This window comes from Antechinus flavipes, chromosome 1 (assembly GCF_016432865.1).
Source record: "Antechinus flavipes isolate AdamAnt ecotype Samford, QLD, Australia chromosome 1, AdamAnt_v2, whole genome shotgun sequence".
NCBI lineage: Eukaryota > Metazoa > Chordata > Mammalia > Dasyuromorphia > Dasyuridae > Antechinus > Antechinus flavipes.
In genome coordinates, this window is record NC_067398.1 from 15,148,259 (window position 1) to 15,166,964 (window position 18,706).

At 40.4% G+C, this 18,706-nt stretch overlaps 1 protein-coding gene across 1 annotated transcript in view; it reads left to right on the forward strand.

Annotated features, from left to right (window-relative positions):
* Nucleotides 1-15,423, forward strand: part of BMPER (BMP binding endothelial regulator) — a 280,694-nt gene extending 265,271 nt beyond the window's left edge. The window contains exons 14-15 of the mRNA XM_051979397.1: nt 1,955-2,085; nt 13,037-15,423. Coding sequence (XP_051835357.1) covers nt 1,955-2,085; nt 13,037-13,218 — 313 coding nt within the window. The 3' untranslated portion in view covers nt 13,219-15,423. The remainder of the gene's footprint in view (nt 1-1,954; nt 2,086-13,036) is intronic.
* The last annotated feature ends 3,283 nt before the right edge of the window (nt 15,424-18,706 follow it).

Consider the following 18,706-nt stretch of genomic DNA (forward strand, 5'->3'; position numbering starts at 1 on the left):
TAAGATTTGCTTATTTTTCCCCAAGTCTTTTATATGGTATTGGGAATACTAGTTCTTTAAATGTTTGATAGAATTCACTTGTGAACCCATCTGGCCCTGGGGAATTTTTCTTAGGAAGTTCATTAATAACTTGTTTGAATGCTTTTGTTAAGATGGACTTATTCAGGCAGTTTTTTTCCTGATCTGTTAATTTAAGTAATTAATATTTTCATAAATATTCATTAACTTTACTCATATTGTTAGATTTATTGACATATAATTGGGCAAAATATTTTCTAATGAATGTTTTAATTTCTTCTTCTTTGTTGGTGATTTCACTCTTTTTAGACTTCTTCTGCCAGAGGCTGCAGGCTCTGACTATTTAGCTGGTGCTGCACTGTTATTGTCCTCAGGCCCGTGGGAGACTTTTTTTTCTGATGCTGCATTAAAGGGGGCTAGTGATCCTGGAGACTATAGGGTCTGGCAGCTAAGATGTTTTTGAGCTGGGGTCCTAGTGCTGGTGTCTGGTATGTGCTCTGGCCAGTGGAATATTTCTGCATTCCCCCCAGGCTACACTGAAGTATTTGATGAAATGGCCACTAAGGCCACTCTTTGCCCAGGGCTGTGCTGAAGATTTCCTGATGGGGCTGATGGTTGCCTGTTTACTTAGGCACCCATAGGATTACCACCTACCTGTTTTCTGGGGCTATGCTGAAGCTTATGGTGGTTCTCAGAGCTGGTATCTGTTCATTCTCCTGGCTATACTGATAGATATGGCTGGAAGGGCTCTGGGACTGGTCTCCCTCCCACTGCTCCACTGCACTGGGGCTCAGGATCTACTGCTGGTTTGCTAAAGTAGGACTTGCTGCTGACTTGCTGGAATGCTCCTATCCTTTACCTGAACGAGACAGTGCTTTCCTTAAAGTCTTTCAGGTTTTTTTTTTATAGATAAAAGATTGTTTCACCCATATTTTATAAAATTCTTCTGTTCCAGACATTATTTTAAGGATCCATTTTATAGTTCTTTGGTGGTGAATATTGGAGAACTTTGGACAACTTACTGCTTATTCTACCATTTTGGTTCCTAGCCAGCTATTTTTTCCAAAGGTCATCCCTACCTCCCACTAATGGGGGTTATCCTTGGCCCATGTTATAATTTTCTTTCCTATAATTACACTTGCCCCAGGAACACAACTGCTGTTTATGGCTCTCCCTAAAACTCAAGGACTATTTTGCCATGTTGTTCACAAAAGGATCCAGTCTTTGTAGAACAGCCAAACTTTTTATGAATGATTTAGCTCTCCAACTTGCCTCAATCCAGTGGGTGTGTTCAGATCACAGACCTCAAGCATGGTAGACTAAGAGAAATGATTATGGTGTTATGGAGAGTGAGGATCTGTTGTCAAAGAATTTGGTTGAATGCTAAATCTTCCATTAATTAGCTGTTTACCTTAGGCAAGTAAGGTCATCCATTTAATGTCTCTGTTTCAGTTTTCTCATCAGTAAAATGTAAATAATGATAGTAGTGGGAGTGGGAATAGTAGTAGTAGTAGAAACAGCAGCAGCAGCAGCAGCAGCAGCAGCAGTAGTGTGATATGTAGAACCTTTCTCAAGGAGAATCTTCATAAATACTGTTATCTATTATTCATTCAACAAGCATTTACTAAGTGCATATTATATGCCAGAGACTGTGTGGGCTAAGTGCTAATGGCACAAACACTTCTACCCAAATACAACAAGTTCTGTCCTTAAGCATTTTGCATTCTATGGGAGAAGTCCGTATTTGGATATAAAATTATTAACAATGAAGGGAAGCAGACAAAGGTTTCACACACATTGAATTGAGTCTAGAAAGAAGCAAGAGACTCTAAAAGGCAGAAGAGAGGAGAGTGCATTTCGGCATGGATGGAGCTTTGTGTCATGTGATGGTTTGAGGGAATTCTGATGTTTATCTTTGCCCGCTATCTCCCCACAGGTCCTGTGTGACAGACATGTGCGAGTGTCCGGTCCATAAAAACTGCTATTGTGAATCCTTCCTGGCCTACGCCCGAGCGTGCCAAAGGGAGGGGGCCAAAGTCCACTGGAGGCCGGAGCAGCACTGTGCAGGTAAGGGAGCCCATGTGGCTTCATTGTGGGAGCAGCCCCCCACATTGTCATCCTGTCAGAAGAAAGGGAAAAGTGGCTGAGATCAATAAGTCAAGCATGGGCCCACTTAAAATCTGCAATTTGAGAAGACGGGAAGTATCATTGGGAAAGGCATCGGCCACTTAGGAAGAGGTGTTTGGTGACAATTAGATCTTAACAGAGTTCCAGCATTATCATTGTTAAAAACTTCTTGATCTGTAGAAAGAAGGCTGGGTTTGAAGGCCAACAATCTAGTTTTGATCACTGATTCTACCACATAGGACTTTTGGACAAGTCATTGAAACTCTATAGTAACGAGTTTCCTTATGAATAAAGAAGTATGTTGGACTGGTGGCGCCTTGGGCATTTAGAAATCAGCTACATGTTCAAAGCTCAATTGTATTTCCAGTTATGTATAGAGTGGTGTATCGAGCATTGGAATCCTGGGTTATAATAGGAAGACATTTACTTAGTGCTGGAAGTTTGGAAAAGAGTTTTGTAATATCTCCCTTTGAGGGTCATCACAGCCCTTTCAGGCACGTGCTACACACATTATGTCCATTTTACAGGTGAGGAAACTGAGCCTCAGAAAGAGAGAATGATCAGTGTCACAGTTAATAAATGTCAGAAGCAGAATTTGATGCTTGGACTCCTGGATCCATGTCCAGTACTCTGTTATGCCATGTTGCTCCCCATTACTGGGATGACTGCCCTCCCTCTTTCCCTTTTCCCACTCACTTATAAACTGGAATACCAGGCCATGCCAGATTGTAAGAGTAATTTTGTAGCTCTCAAGACACATTTGATCTTTAGGTAACTTACATGCACTGAGTATCACTGGAATTTTCCCTGTGAACCCAAAGGGTAGCATCTGACTGATTCTGGGCCTGTGCTTCTCGTCCTTTCAGAACACATTATCCAACTTGAGTCTCCCTGGCTCACTTCTAAATCCCTACTTCATGAGGCTGATTCCCAAATGCAAAAATGATTTTGCTAATGGAAAAGCAATCTGGCTTTTTCTGGGATCCTCTGTCAACCATTTCCAAAGTATAGCTGAAGCTGAGGGATTCAGAACTCAACAAATGAGCCCAGAAGAATTTAAGAAAGCAAATACGAATTATAGAAGAGTAGCAAATGGATAGAGTCAAGTGCATTGACAAATGCATAGATTATACCTGAGCACTCATTTGAAGTTCATCTAGGAGGTGGAGAGACAGAGGCGGAGGAGGAGAACCTTTAAGGTCTACCCATTATTTGTCATTTATTACTTGAATCCTTTGATTTGGGGCAACACTGAAGGCACCAGAGGACAATGTCACCAAGGTCCAAAACCTGGAAAGACTCTTGGTGAAAAGAAGGATAAGACATGTGAAATGAACAAGGGGTATCCAAGAGGCTAGTCTAATGTACATCATTGAAATGGCCATTGTCACTTTAGGACTTTCCTTGAAGATATAATATTCAATTATCAGTGGGAGGTTATTCAATCTCATTTATCAATTAACACTTGAGGAAACTGAGTTTCAGATTTGCCCAAAGCCAGGTCATAAGTGGTTTAGGCAGGATTTGATTCCCCTGTCCTCCTGATTCTAAAACAAGGGATGTCCCACTAACCATGGGGGTCGATAATTATATCATGAGACACATTGTGTACTTCCATACACTTATGAGCCCATTTGCCATGAACCCAATCTTGGCCTTCATTCCCTCATTCATTCATTCAAGAAGCATTTAATAAATGCCTATGTGTCAGGCACTGTGCTAGGTACTAGGAATATAGAGATAAAAACAAAATGAACGCTGTCCTCAAGAAAATGACATTCTATCAGGGGAAACAACCTATCCCCTCTTTCTACTGTGCCATGCCGTTGCCTCCAATATTTCTATTAGCAGTACTTGTGGAACACCTGTTATAATACTTAGCTCATTTTAAAGCTTTGTTGGTTCGTCATTGTCAGTCACGACTAACTCTTTGTCATCCCATTGGGATTTTGTTGGCCATTTCTTTCTCCAGCTTATTTTACAGATATGGAATTGGGGGAAGTATTAATTGACTTGCCCAGAGTTGACCGCTAGTAAGCATAAGAGGTTGAAATCCAGTGCAACTCAGGTCTTTCTGACTGTAGGGAGAATGCCCTATCCACTACACCAGCCTTCATTTTAAGCCTAGGGCCAAATATAATGACCCACTTGATTCCTCTATCTTTGGCTTTAGGGAGTTCATTGTAGATGAAAAATTATGTGTTCATTCACCATTGCTCTTAGCCCCAGTTATGGAAATACTTAGCATCTAGTCAAAAATTGAATTTGCTATGTAACCTCACATATAAAGCTATTTCTAATTAATTCCTGGTCTTTTTGTATTTGAAGCAAAATTCAGTTTATTGGAATTGTTTGATTATATATTAGGTTATGTGAATAAGTAGGCATTGGGAAGGGAAGTTGAGGATAAAGCTGACTTTTTGTTGGGTTGCCTCAGCTTAGGTCTTCCGCTCTAAGATCCTCCTTGATATGAAAGGTAATAGATAGATTAGCTATGATCAGAATGCCCAAGATGCTACTACTTTCAGACCATGGACAGCTCTCTCATTTGCCTTAAGAAGCTCAGCTCGGGGACTACCTGGAGTATCTCTATTGGCTGCTGGTCAGGACTCTGAGGGGCCACAAAGGAGGCACAATTTTTATCCAGCTCATCCAGCCTCTGCACCACTTCCCACCTTCTGTTGCTCTACAATTGCTGGGATCAAGAATTTAATCCCTGAGCAACTTCCAGGCCCTTTGCTCCAGTGATTTTTTCCCATTATTAACCAAGCCCAGTTTTCCTTCACCAAGCTTAGAGCCTGTCTTAAAGTTTATCAGGCTGTAACGTTCATTTTCCATTACCTAACCAAGGGGAAGCAGGGACAGGCTGCATTACAGCCGGATTGGTATGGTCTGATGAGTTAGAGCTCTGTAGAATTACTCTTGGGGCCCATGGGACTGCTCATAGACTAAGTTCAGAAAGAAATCACCACCCATAGCTTTCTGGCATCCTCCTGCCTTTTCCTTCCCTAATTTCAACTTAATTCAATTAAAGAAGCATTAAGAGTCTACTACAAGTACTGTCCTAGGCACTGGAGAGTCAAAGACAAAAGTGAAAGAGCCCCTGTCTCTGGAAAGTTTACATTCTATGGTATTGACATCTATTCAATCAATTCTGGTCATCTACAATGTGCTGGGCACAGGAGATGCAAAGATCAAAACAAAAAAGGTTCCTTTGTCCAAAAGGATTATGTTTACTGAGAGGATTTAACATCAATCAATCACTAAACATTTATTAATCACCCATTATGTGTTAGGTTCTATGCCAGGTACCTGAAAAAAGTCCCCAGTTCACAAAAATATCTCCTCCCTCAAGGACTTTATTCACTTATGTTACTTCCATATGAGCACATTGTTTGGTTCAGTTCTCATTTTTGAAAATGTTTTTCATTTATTCAATAGCAAATTGGCTAAGGGGCAAAGCTCTGTGCTAATTATGGGGGAAATATAAAGTAAGAGGTCATTTATGCTTTTATGTAATTTTTTTTAATTATTTGTGATCTACCTCAACTTCCAGTGAAGATTTAGCAAAGAGGGTGGAAGTGGAGGAGCTAAATCATCATTGGAAGTTAGATGAGGAAACAAGCTCAGGGAAGGGAAATTATTTGCCCAGGGTCACACTGCTCAGAGGTAGCTACTTTCACCTGATTTCATATCTCTTGCTCTTTTATTGAGCCAAACTGCCTCTGATCAATGGGAAACTAAGAATTGGCATGAAAACATTGGGCCAGACCATAGCTTCTCTTCTTGTTCCCCATGTCATCTTTCAATAAGGCACAACATTGAAGGAACCACAGAAAGAAAGGCAGGCATGAAATCATCCTTTTCCTTTCTTTTCATTGATCAGAGGCAGTTTGACTCAATGAAAAGAGCAAGAGATATGAAATCAGGTGACGGTAGCTATCTCTGAGCAATGTGACCCTGGGCAAATAATTTCCCTTCCCTGAGCTTGTTTTCTCATCCATAAAATGGGTGACAACCATCCTTATAATCTTGGCTTCAAAAACCTCTTGGCTGGGATGTCATTTGTAAATCACTAAGTCATATGTAAATTCTAACTACTGGTGTCCAAAGGCTCTTCAATACACAGTGGAGTCTCTTTGCCCAATGTTCAAAGAGTGAAAAAGAAAAGGGTCTGGAAAATTAACTGCCTGTTAGTGAAGGGAGGACAAATGACAAAACCAGAGGAAGCCAGGGAGAAGCAGGCTAAGGAAAAATAAAAACTGGTGTCTCTATAGCACTTTAATCCTTACCAATTAATCGTGTCACTAGTAATTGAAAGCAGCATGGGCTAGAAGAGTGAGCAAGGAGATTAAAGGACCAGGGTTCAGAAACTCCACCTCTGAAATCTGCTCGCTGTAGACAAGCTGCTAATCCAACTCCCTCAATTTATAGATGGAGAAACCGAGGCCCAAAGAGGTTAAGGGACTTGCCTGGGGTCAGCAGGTAAAAACAACAGAAGGAGTATTTGAACCCCTGGCCTGTGATTCAAAGACAACTTGGTGGCCAGCACTGGGCCTGAAGTCAGAAAGACTCATCATTCTGAGTTCAAATCTAGATTCAGGCACTTATAGCTGTATGAGCCTGGGCAAGTCACTTTACCCTGTTTGCCTCAGTATGCTCATATATCAAATGAGCTGGAGAAGGGAATGACAAACCACTAAAATAACTTTGCCAAGAAAACCCCAAATGGGGTCATGAAGAGTCAGATAAGACTGAAATGACTGAATGGTAACAATGTGTGATCAAGAGTCTGGGATTGGCTTCCAATAATCCCAATGAAGTAGAACAATGGTACCTCTAAGAAGGAGATTTCCTGACTCATAGAATCACAGAATTTGAGGGCTGGAAGAGACCTCAGTTGCCTCCTAACCCAATCAACACACCAAAGAAATCCTCTGAATTATATACTTAATAGGTGCTTCCTTGTTGGACCTTTTTCCTGAAGATGTCCAAGGCAGCCTATTCCACTTTGGAAGAGCCATCACAATTAGGAGTTTTTCTGGAGATTGAGCCTAAATTTACCATGTTACAGCTTACATCTATGTTCCTAGGTATGACCTTTAGGACCAAAGAGAACAAGTCTAAACCATTCTTCATATAACCTTCCTGACTCTTCTCATGTCCCCTTTGAATCTTTTCTTTTCCAGGTTAACCCCCCCCACACACACACACATATACTTCTTCAGCCAATGCACATAGGTTACAGTCTCCAGACCCTTCTCATCATCCTGGTTGCTCCTCTTGGATCACCACCAACTTATCAACGTCCTTAAGTCACTTATCCTTGAACACAATGGTCCAGAGAATGTCTACTGAGAACACTGTACAGAGGCATTCATCCTCCTGCTTCCGAAAACTATCCCATCATTCACTTCTTTGGCTGTTTCACCAGGCTGTTCCTTATCAAGCTTGCAGTTCATTAAACTCTCAGATCTTTTCTCTAAAAACCACTCTCTAACTCTGTCTCTTCCATCTTGTTCTTATGACGTCAGCTTACCCTTATTGAATGTATTTTATTAGATTCAGCTCAATAATACTGTAACTTTTTGCATCTTAACTTTGACTGTCCCTTCCAGCTTTGTTCCATCTATAATAAATCCAAGTCAATGATTAAAAATATTTGAGAGCCAGAGCCACGTGTAGATTTCTGTGGTACTCCACTGTACATACAATTTAGTCATTTAAAACTTCTCTTTTTAGTCTGACCAACCTGATAGTTTGGAATCCAGCTAACTGTGGTAACTTCTAGTCCATATATTTTCATCTCCACCATGGGAAAGGTACAAGACAACTTAACAAAAAAAAGCTTTTCTAGAATCTCTCCAGTTGTTAACAATCTTTCTACTCCTGAATCAACTTTGTGTATATTTTATGTTCTTTTACCTGAGCAAATATTTTTTGACTAGAACATGAGTTCTTTGAAGGCAGAGATTGTTCATTTCTTTTTTATAATCTCAGACTTTAGCAGAGAGCCTGTCAAACAGTAGTTGCTTAATAAATGCTCAGCATATTGAATTAAGGCAGTGTCCCGACCCGCGGGACCAGAGAGTGGACCCTGAAAGAAAAGAGAAGGGGCAAGGGACAGGAGACGCAAAGAATGGAGACAAGACAGGCTTTCTGATCAAGTCTCGTTTATTGTGGGCAAAAGTACAAGTATTTATAGCAAGAAGAAAGGAAGTAGGGGTCCCGTAAACTCAGTACAGAGGGGCCCTCGACAAAGGATTAGTTTCCTGCCAAAGGACGAGTTGACCAGGGATCTTTGGTGATGTGATTAGAAGGCGCCTAGATGTCTGCCTATCCAAGGTTAAAGTCTTAGGAATGTGGCCTTATCACTTGTAGATTAGTGCTAGCTCCCCACAAGGCAGGTCACATAAATTATCCCCATTTTACAGAAGAGAAAACTGAGATTGAAATGGATTAAGTAACCCTAGTAAGTAAGCATCACTGAGTTAGATTGGAACCCACATCTCCATAACTCCAAGCTTACTGCTCCAACCACTATGTTTTAATGTCCTTCCTAAAAGAATATGAATTGTTTTCATGCATGGAACCCAAAATTGGATACTAAATAACCTTTTAATAAAGGGTAGAAATTAGCTTGTAGAGATGACAGCAGAATACCCTGACCTCAGGGAATGGACTCCGAGAATGATTTTTGAGTCATCTACTCGACCTGTACTACGTTATTTTAGATAAAAAGACCTGAGATTCATAAACTCTTCTCTCCCTGTCTTTGTCTGTCTCTTCAGCATTTCCTCTCTCCCTTCTTCTTATCAATGAGGTAATTTTGAATATTTTTAAGGCTCACCAATGGATGACTGATCGTCACTGCAAAGAGACCCGTGAATGTTGTGAAAGTGAAAGAAGTCAATCGCCTCGTTTCACAGACAGCTGTAATAGCATCAGTCTTGTTAGCGAAGGCTGCTTTTAATCTAGGGATTTCATTCTGTTGGCATTAGAATGCAGAATATTTTCTTCAGCTAATTCTATGTGCCTAGAATTGACAAGGACTCTGTGACCTTATTTACCCAAGCCCCACCTCTTCAGATTTCTGTTTTCTCTATGGTTCCAACCTATTTCAGCATATTTACACACAGGGAAAAAAATGTGCATAGGTAGATAGATATAGATTTAGATACACGATGGCATTGGACAGGTATAAATTGCATGAACGTCTAATGGATTTTGTGCATGTATGTTTACAAAGTCCCATCTCTGTTACTTTCCGTGACAGTGGGTAAATCACTGACGTCTCACTCTCCACATCAATAAAATAAGGGGGTTGGATTAGATGGCCTCCGAGGTCCAAACCTCCTCTAAATCTCATATCATGTAAATTAATTCTGAGCCTAAGTTCCCTCAGATGCAAAAGGAGGAGGATTACTTTGACATTCACTAGGATTTCTCACTAAATTTTTGAGCATCTGAGTACCAGTATAACCATGTCTATAGAGACTTATCCTAAGAGATGGTTTGCCAAGGATGTATTCTGCTATGTTTGGGGACTTAGAAAATGGTCTTCTGAACTATAAAGGGGTTGGGAGTCTTTGAGAACCCAAGGTCACCTTGATGTTCCAATGAGAAATTCGAGTATTAGTGGAGGACGCACAATGATGTTAAAAGCAGAAATTAGAGTTGTATATAGAAAGAAATGGGGTCATGCTAAGTACTCTTATGGAACCGATTTTATTCAGATGTTTTTGCAAATATTTTCCCAACATCCTATGAGCCAAGCAGACAGTTTCCTTATAAGAAATGAGAATTTATGTCAGAAGATAATTGAGTACTCTTTGGGTAACAAAACCACTTTTCTCATCTGCTTTTTTATAGAGTGACAGTTACTTGAGTAGCCTTCACAGAATCTCATTTTACGGTTCTGATCGCCTTCCTGTTAATTGACTTAAGTCAGAAAGGGCATGTTCTGTAACTGCTATGAATTTATAATTTGGAAGACGAAAACCAAAGCCCGCTAGCTTGAACACCAGCCATTGTCTTCCAGCTCTCCAATTACACAGTATTTAGCCATGTATGCTGTTGTTGCCAGCTGAATCACAAATGAGAAGGGTTGAGCTGAAGTTTCTGTTCTGTTACTTAGAGTTCAAAGCTTTGAAAGTTCTGGTGTTTTGTGGGCCTTGGTCTCCTCTCTCTTATTGCAGCTCTGGATCCTTTTCACATAATTTCATCAGCAGTCTCCATAAAGATCCGGGACCCAATGGTCACCGTTTTACTGGAGACCCAAAGTCAGCTTCTGGACTTTTCCAGGGAAGTAATTCCTGCTAGAGCTTGTGTTCTTTCAACAAGAAGAATTTATTAAGCACTTACTGTGTGCAAAGCACTATGATAAGCACTGGAGATCCAGAGAAAGGCAAAAACATAGTTCCTGCCCTCAAAAAGCTCCATGATAATGGGGGAAACAATCTGCAAATAAATAATTAGACATGAAACATATCCTGGAGTCGGGTAAAACTGAGATCAAATCTTTTGGCACCTACTAGATGTGTGAGCCTGGGTTTAACTATTTACCTCAGTTTCCTTATCTGTAAAATCTATATGGTGATTACAGCACTGATCTCTCAGAGCTGTAGTGAGAATCAAATGAGATAATAATTGTAAAGTGCTTATGACAGTGTCTAGCATCCAATAAATATTATATAAATGTGAGCTATAGTTACAGGCTCGCACGTATACAAACACATGCATTGATAATATAAATAGGAGGTGGTCTCAGAAAGAAGTTTCTAGCAACTGGGGGGAGTTAGGAAAGAAAGGTCTCCTTTATAAGAAGGGATTTGAGCTGAGTCTTGAGGGAAATGAGGGGGCGGAGGTGAGCAAAGAGAAGGCATCCCAGGAAGAGGAGACAGACGAAGCATGATGGAGATGGAGATGTAGTATATAGCAAGAAGGTCAGTGCTGTTGAATCATTGGATTAGAGAACAGATGGAGGGGAATAAAGGATAAGAAATGTAGGAGGAGACCAGATTGAGAAGGGCTTTAAATACCCAATCATTCCGTCTCGGATCCTGGAACTAGGCTGAGGTGATCTGTAGCCTCTCTGCTTTGATTTGAGATGACTTGGAAGGAAATGCTTTGCTGATTTGCGTGCCAGTAGGAAAATGGATGTTTTCCCCACCCGAGTCCTTCCTCACGATCCGAGGATGCCCCGTGACTCTTAAAGGCAATGCTGAGGAAAGTGGAGCTCTGGCAGGTTCCACTGAGCTGGAAGGTCATGAAGTCAGGGCTCAGTGTCAGACTGGGTGCCTGCCATGAAAATAGCAGGCTGATATTCTTTACGAAGTTTCTCCCTGAATGGACCTCAGAGAATGAACTTTTTAGCTATGGAAAGGCTTGAAAACCTCTCCTATTTGTTATGGACCAGTTGAGATCCCCATCAGGGTAGGGAGTTCCCACTCCATTAGGGCTCCACATTACTGACATTTTCAGACTCCATCAAATATTGCTTGAGAGAAGGAACAGAGCTTTTGACACTAATTAATAATCGCTTCTTCTCTTGGTCTTTATTTTATATCTGCTTAGATGCTGGAATCAGATGGCCCTTTACAGTTTGCAAGTGCCTGAGTTAGCTTATATGATGCTTACAACAAGCTCTGTTAAGTAGGTGCCATCATGATAGCCATTTTATAGATGAAAAAACTGAGGATGAGAGCTTAAGTGTCTTGCCCATTATCACATAGGCAGTAAGTAGAGAAGACTTTAACTCAGATCTTCCTGACTCCACATGGACCTTTAGGAGGTTCAACCAATATACGTTAGGATATGAGAGAGATTTTGCTTTCACAATATTGTTGAAGAGGAACTCTATTCTGCTCCTCAGAGCATATGAAATGATTTTTATTTACTGTGTACACCTTACAAAATTTCTCTCTAAACAGACAGAGGATGGCATAGTGGATAGAGCACTGGGTTTGGCGTAAGGAAGGCCTGAATTCAAATCTGGCCTCAGATGCTTCCTTCATATGTTGAACTGGTTGAGTCAGAAAGCCACTGTAAATTTCAATTTTCTCATTTGTAAAACAGGAATAATTTTTATACTTTTAGCTCTTTTTTTGTATTCTCCTAATTCATCCGTGTGAAAATGTCCTATCTCCCCAGAAGACTGCAGCCTCCTCAGGAGAAGGAGATGTTGTGATTATTGTTTCTTTCATCTTGACATTTCCCAGTGAATTACGTGGGTGGCACAGGCCAGTCTCTTTCCACTGTACTCTGGTTCTGGAGACAGAAGATTCTAATCATGTTCTTGCTTCTTATTGTCTATATGACCTTGGAGAAGTCCCTTCAATTTGTGGGGCTTTGGGTTTGTCATCTGTACAATGAAGGGGTTGGATTGGATGGCTTCTGGGATCCCCTTCCCACCTCAGATCTCAGAGCTTCATGTTTACATTTAAAAGACACTTATTGTTCTTCCTACCTTCCTTGTGAAAAAACACATTCCCACACATGTGGGTCCACTCCTTCTTAATGGGGGGGTGCTTTATCCATGCTGTGAGTCCATTTGAAAATGGGTATATAAATGCTATAAAGTGGGTTATATAAGGATATAAGGTAGAGAAAAGGAGTGCTAGAGACAACCCTAGCTATGTGGGTTATGATTATGGTTCTGAAATATGGCGGACATCAAGCTAGAATTTGTGATTCTATATATTATATATAATAATCTAAATAATTTATATGACCTATATAATTTATAATTCAAGCTGGAATTTATAATGATAAATGAGAATTCTATAAATGATGAATTTCAGGGGATGCCCTTGAGCCCAAAGAAATGGGCTTATTTCTAACAGTTGGACTTCCCAAAACTTACACTCTGTTCCTCTTTATTTCCTTTCAGCCACCCAGTGCAAACACGGTGCTGTCTATGACACCTGCGGGCCCGGATGCATCAAGACATGCGACAACTGGAACGAGATCGGCCCCTGCAACAAGCCGTGTGTGGCAGGCTGTCACTGTCCTGCCAACTTGGTTCATCACAAAGGGAGATGCATCAAACCAGTCCTGTGTCCCCAGCGGTGACCTTTGCTTAGGACCAAAGACTTGGAAAGTTGGCGTCCCTGTCGCCTGCTTGAACAACCAATGAAGGACTATGAGTTTTAAATGCAGATTCTGCAAAAAACGCGCCCAGAGTACATATGTGTAAATATACAGATATATATACATTTATACATATACACATAGACACGTGTGTATGTATAGATGTATAGAGAGAGATTCAAAAACATACAACATTTATATAAACCATAGAAGGAAGAATTATTATATGTATATTTTTTGCTATAAGACATGTATTATTTCTAGGATTCTAATCTGTAAGCCATGGCAGTTATTGTATAAATAAACCCAATGTTTCTAATTTAATCAGGTGGCATGGCAGCCTCATGGATGGCTTTCCCAATGCATAAACTTCAAGGAAGTTTTCTAAGTATCCCAAGTGTTCTGATGGCCTTCATTTTGATCCTGTACCAGGATTTGTAGTTGGATGGAGAACACGTCTCCCTGGAGGAAGAGACTTGGTCTGTGGGCAGGAAGGAAATGTGTACTTGTGAAAGCTGGTTGAGGGATTGGGGATGGAAGTGAAAATGGATGGACAGCTGGGTATTTGGGACCCATAGCGTTGATAGTGTTCCCAAGACTGATTTGGCCAGATGCCAGGATGGTGATATTTGGTAATGGAACTAAACCAAAGAGCCAAATAATTTCTTCATTGAAAATATTCCTTTTAATTGTATTTTTATCTGACTACCCTTCTTACACACATGCACATGTACACATACAAATACATATGGCACCCCAACAATCTCAGCTTAGTTTAATAGCTTATTATTGCCTTAAGACTTTGGTTTATTCTATAGAGGCAATATGGTGGAATAGATAGAGCCCAGAAGATGGTTTTAAAATCTTGCTTATGATAGTGACCCTGGACAAGCCAAGTAACCTCTCATATAGCCCCTGACTATAAATTTCAGACAAATGGCTGACCTACATTGGTCATCCAGGAGTTCTCTAGACCAATGACATCCCAGTTCCAGACTCAATCCTGATATAAATCAGCTAATCAATAAGCATATATTATGTCCCAGGCATTGGGAAAAATATCGAGGCACAAAGAAAGAGCAAAAACAGTCCCTGTACTCTGGGGGCTTATACTTTAACATACGTAAGTCAGAAAATGCAAGATCAATACAACTATCTAGATGGAGGGTAACTTGAGATGGGCTGACACTAGCATGTAGAGGGAACCAGAAAGGCTTCCTGGGAGAGGTGATTCTTGGAATGAGCCTTAAAGGTTTCTAAGAATCAGATTTGAGGCATGGAGAATGGGCGCTATAAAGCCTGGAGATGAGAGAATGGATGGTGTATGTGTGAAGTAGCCCGCAGGCCAGTTTAACTACAGTGTAGAGCATGTAAAATAAGTGAAAATTGGAAAAGTTAAGAAGGGACTAGCCTGTAAAGAGTTCAAGTAGCAAATAAAGGTTACATTAATAGATGCGGAATTTATTGGAAAGAGATCCAGTGTCCATTTACTCCAACCCAAACTGGAGCAAGAATCTTCTCTATCACTTCCTTTTTTGTTTGTCAAATTTTACTTCCTTGTGTCCATGTTTATTTATTTTTTATTGTGGTGAGTTTATTTATTTTGGATACACATTGCTTTATGAATCATGTTGGGAGAGAAAGATCAGAGCAAAAGGGAAAAACCATGGGAGAGATTAAAAAGAAAAAAGAAAAAAAGAAGTGAACATAGCATGTGTTGATTTACGTTCAGTCTCCTTAGATCTTTTTCTGGATGCAGATCTATCCTTTCTTAAATAAATGATTCTGTACCCTCTATTTGAACGGAGGTGATCCCACTACCTCCTGAAGAAGGTCATTGTGCTCTTGGATGATTCTAATTATAAATCAGTTTCCTCCTACATTTACTTCTTCCTTGTCTTCTGGGGCCAAACAATAAATTTAATCCTTCTCCAAAATGGAAACAATTATCTGGTCCCCATTCATCTCTGGGCTGGATATCCTCAGTTCCTTTGATGATCTTTGGAATGGTGTGATTACCGGGTCTCTCTCCCTCCTGGTCACACTCTTGTCTTGTTAATCATATATTCCATGTATAGAAATGATTAAAGTTTAACTGTCTGCTAAAGAAGTCCTCTGATGTTTTGCTGTGGTTTGGTTGTGAATCTGGGGTTCCCAAATCCAATCTCTGGCCCATTCCATCCCCATTAGAAAGTGAGCTTCCAGAGCAGAGGGACTGTTCCTTGCCCTTTCTTCATATGGATGGCATTTAGCAGAGTGATTGATTAAGTAAGAGCTTATTGATGCTTGTTGAGCTGAGGAGCCTGACTCCAAAGCCTAGAGATAGTAAGTGAGGAAGATAAGATTTGATTCCATGTCATAGGATCATAGAGAAGGACCTCAGAGACCCTTTAGAGGTGATCTAATTTGACTTTTAATTTTATAGATGAGAAAACTAAGGCTCAGAGAAAAAAAGCAATTGCTCATCATCACACTGGTAATAAACATTGAGAGATCTGGTTCATGGAGAGCCTTGGAAAAAGCCATAAAAGTCACTTAGTCCAATTTCCTCTCTACTCCTCCCCCACCCCCACGTAACATTTGAGCCAATAAGGTTGAGGAAGTTCAATGGTTTCCCAAGGTTACAAAGATCACAAAGCTTCAGTGTGGGATTTAAACCCCAGTCGTCTGATATTTTCCCCTGCCTCTTGGATCCTCCTGCCCTTGGTGCCCTGCACACATAGCCTGGTGTCCCAAGACAAGTCTAGCTAATTTTGGAGCATCATGATGGCTGGGAGGGATACCTCTTTCTGCTCTCATGAACTCAAAGTCTCATCTCCCAAGTCATGGAAAGGTTGTCATCTGTCTCAATGGTATCCACATTAATGAGATCACAGACTCTTCAAATACCCAAGTGATAATAGTTGATTGATTTTCTGGCTGACATATTCATTTTTATTGAGTGCCTGAACACAAGACAAATAACAGACTAAGATTAGGAGAAAGGGCAGGGGCACAAATATACCTTTCCCAAATATATTACCCATTTCATAAATAATACTACTGCATCTCAGTTAAATATAAGTATAGAAATTCAAGAGAATTGAGGCAATTCATGTGGCTCTATTTAGGTCCTAAAAGTAAATGGTTTAATGTGTTCCCAACAGACTGAAGATAATAGATCTATTTGGTATCTCTCAATATGTCATCGTAATTAGAAAGGAAGAAAGCTTATAATGACTAGGTAATTCTCCCTTTTCAGACAGGGAATAGTTTAAAGATAATATGCATTTCTAGGGCATTTCTAGCCTTAAGGCAATTTTTCTTACTCTTTTGTTTTTCAAGTAATATATCGAATATGATTTCGGAAAATGTCAACAAGTCGAAACTCACCGATGTAGAAAAATGCAATGTCCTATATCGTTGTGAATGAAAGGGCTTGTTATTTAAAACAATGTTTTTTCCCTGACATTGGTGCTGGGCTGTACTTTGTAAAAGATTAGACTTGATTCTGGTGTTCTCAGTGACCCAACATAGGTTTTTGCAAAAGGCTCTGTGTCATTTCATTGGTCCAAATAAATTAATTTAAAAAAAATCCCAGTACTGAGCACAGTGCTTGGCACTTAGCAAGCAACTCACAAATGCTCGTTGATTGATCAATTGATCTAGTAAGTGTTGATAATAAAATGCAACAGTGATGGTCTGGGGTCAGCTTATTTCCCATTATCTGTGACCCTGCTAAAAGGATTACTTTCTACTGGCGTAGCAATTCAAGTGGATGACACACCTTTTCAGAGCTTCCCTACATGATGACAAATGTCTCACCAATATTAGTGCCTTTCAATGGACATGACAACCATTTCTTACAACCCTCTACTGGGTGCTGGGATATCAATACTAGAAAAATCATGGGAGGGAAGATCCAAAATTTGCACACTGGAATAAATAGAAGACAACTTTTGAAGGAGAGTGCATTGATTACTGACGGGGATCCAGAAAGGCAATCCTTGGAAAATGGCTCTTGAGCTAAGCCTGAGAGGAAACTAAGGATTCTCAGAGGCAGACATGTTGGGGCTAGCTAAGCCTTGGGTTACCTAAAGGAATTTCCTTTCACACGTATGTTCTGAAATTGGACACTTTTTTCTCCCAAGTTCCTTCCAACCTTGACATTCTATGACTTTTGTAGGCAATATCCAGGATGACAACTTTAGATTTTCCCTCATAAATGAGGCAATTTTGGGATGGCTCTAAGGAGATGTTCTCACCTAGAGGTGTCCTAGCAATTCTAATCTCGTCATTATATAGGGAAAGGGTGCAGGAGTTAAATGCAGAACATCTGGACAGGAATTCCTGCTCTGCCAAGTGCAGAGCGTTTGTGTGACTAGATAAGTCAGCCTTAAGTTTCTCCTCTGAAAAATCAGAAGGGTTGGAATAGATAACATTTGAGATCCTTTCCAGCTTAATAAACACTTAGTGAATTGATCAGACCTCTAAAGTAGCTTGTGTCCTAATGGGAAGGCAAATGGGCTCAAATACTGATTTTCCCCACCTTTATCATATCCACGAACTGTTTGGATTGGAAACTTTTCCTTACTATATGTTGTTGTTTGTCCTTCTTTCTCAAAGAGGGCCATTATATTAGGGGGGTGATGCTATGACTTGCAAGTGAGTTGGATTTAAGTAAGGACTGTTCAAGGTCACCTGCCTCACTTTCCGCTCCAGAGCCATCTGGTCCAGTGGCAGGATGGAGATCAGGATGACCGGAGATGGCCACAGATGTGGTGAAAAGCCTCGGCCTTTTGAAGTAAGGTCCTTCCCAGGTCTCAGTTTGATTTGGTCTTATCCAGACTAGAGTCAAACATGAATCTGAGTCATGTTCCCCTCTCACCCTCAAGATCTCCACACATGTCTGAATAAAAGTTGCATTTCAGATCCTCAGTACTTCTGAATCAATCCCTCTCACCCTCGAGATCTCTAGCACACGTCTGAATAAAAGTTGCACTTCAGATCCTCAGGATTTCTGAATCAATGACTTTTGAGAAGATTCCAGGAAATGGAATGGGACATGCATCCTTCTACTGCTCCAAGTAGCATGACTTTTGAGGGGACATTCGTTCTCTAAGTCATTGAACCAAATCCCCAAGCACTAAGTCTAAAGCAGAGCTAGAAATGGTTTTTTTCATTTAATATATTTAGCAATGGAGTTCTCAAGTGCTCCCTGGTTCATAATAAGAATGCAAATAAGCATTTATTAATTGTGCACTATATGTCACACATGGTGCTAAGTGCTAGACAGAGAATAGTAAGTCAAGTATTAAGTTCCTACTGTGTGCTAAGGACTGAGCCAAGGGAGGAAGAGCGGCCACTAAAAGACCAGTAATGGAAGCATCTTCTGGGGGTGACTGGGAAGGCTTTAGAGGAGAAATGTCAATGAACCTATTCCAATAAAGATCCTAAAATAAATGTCCTCATAAGCAGAATAGATGTTTAA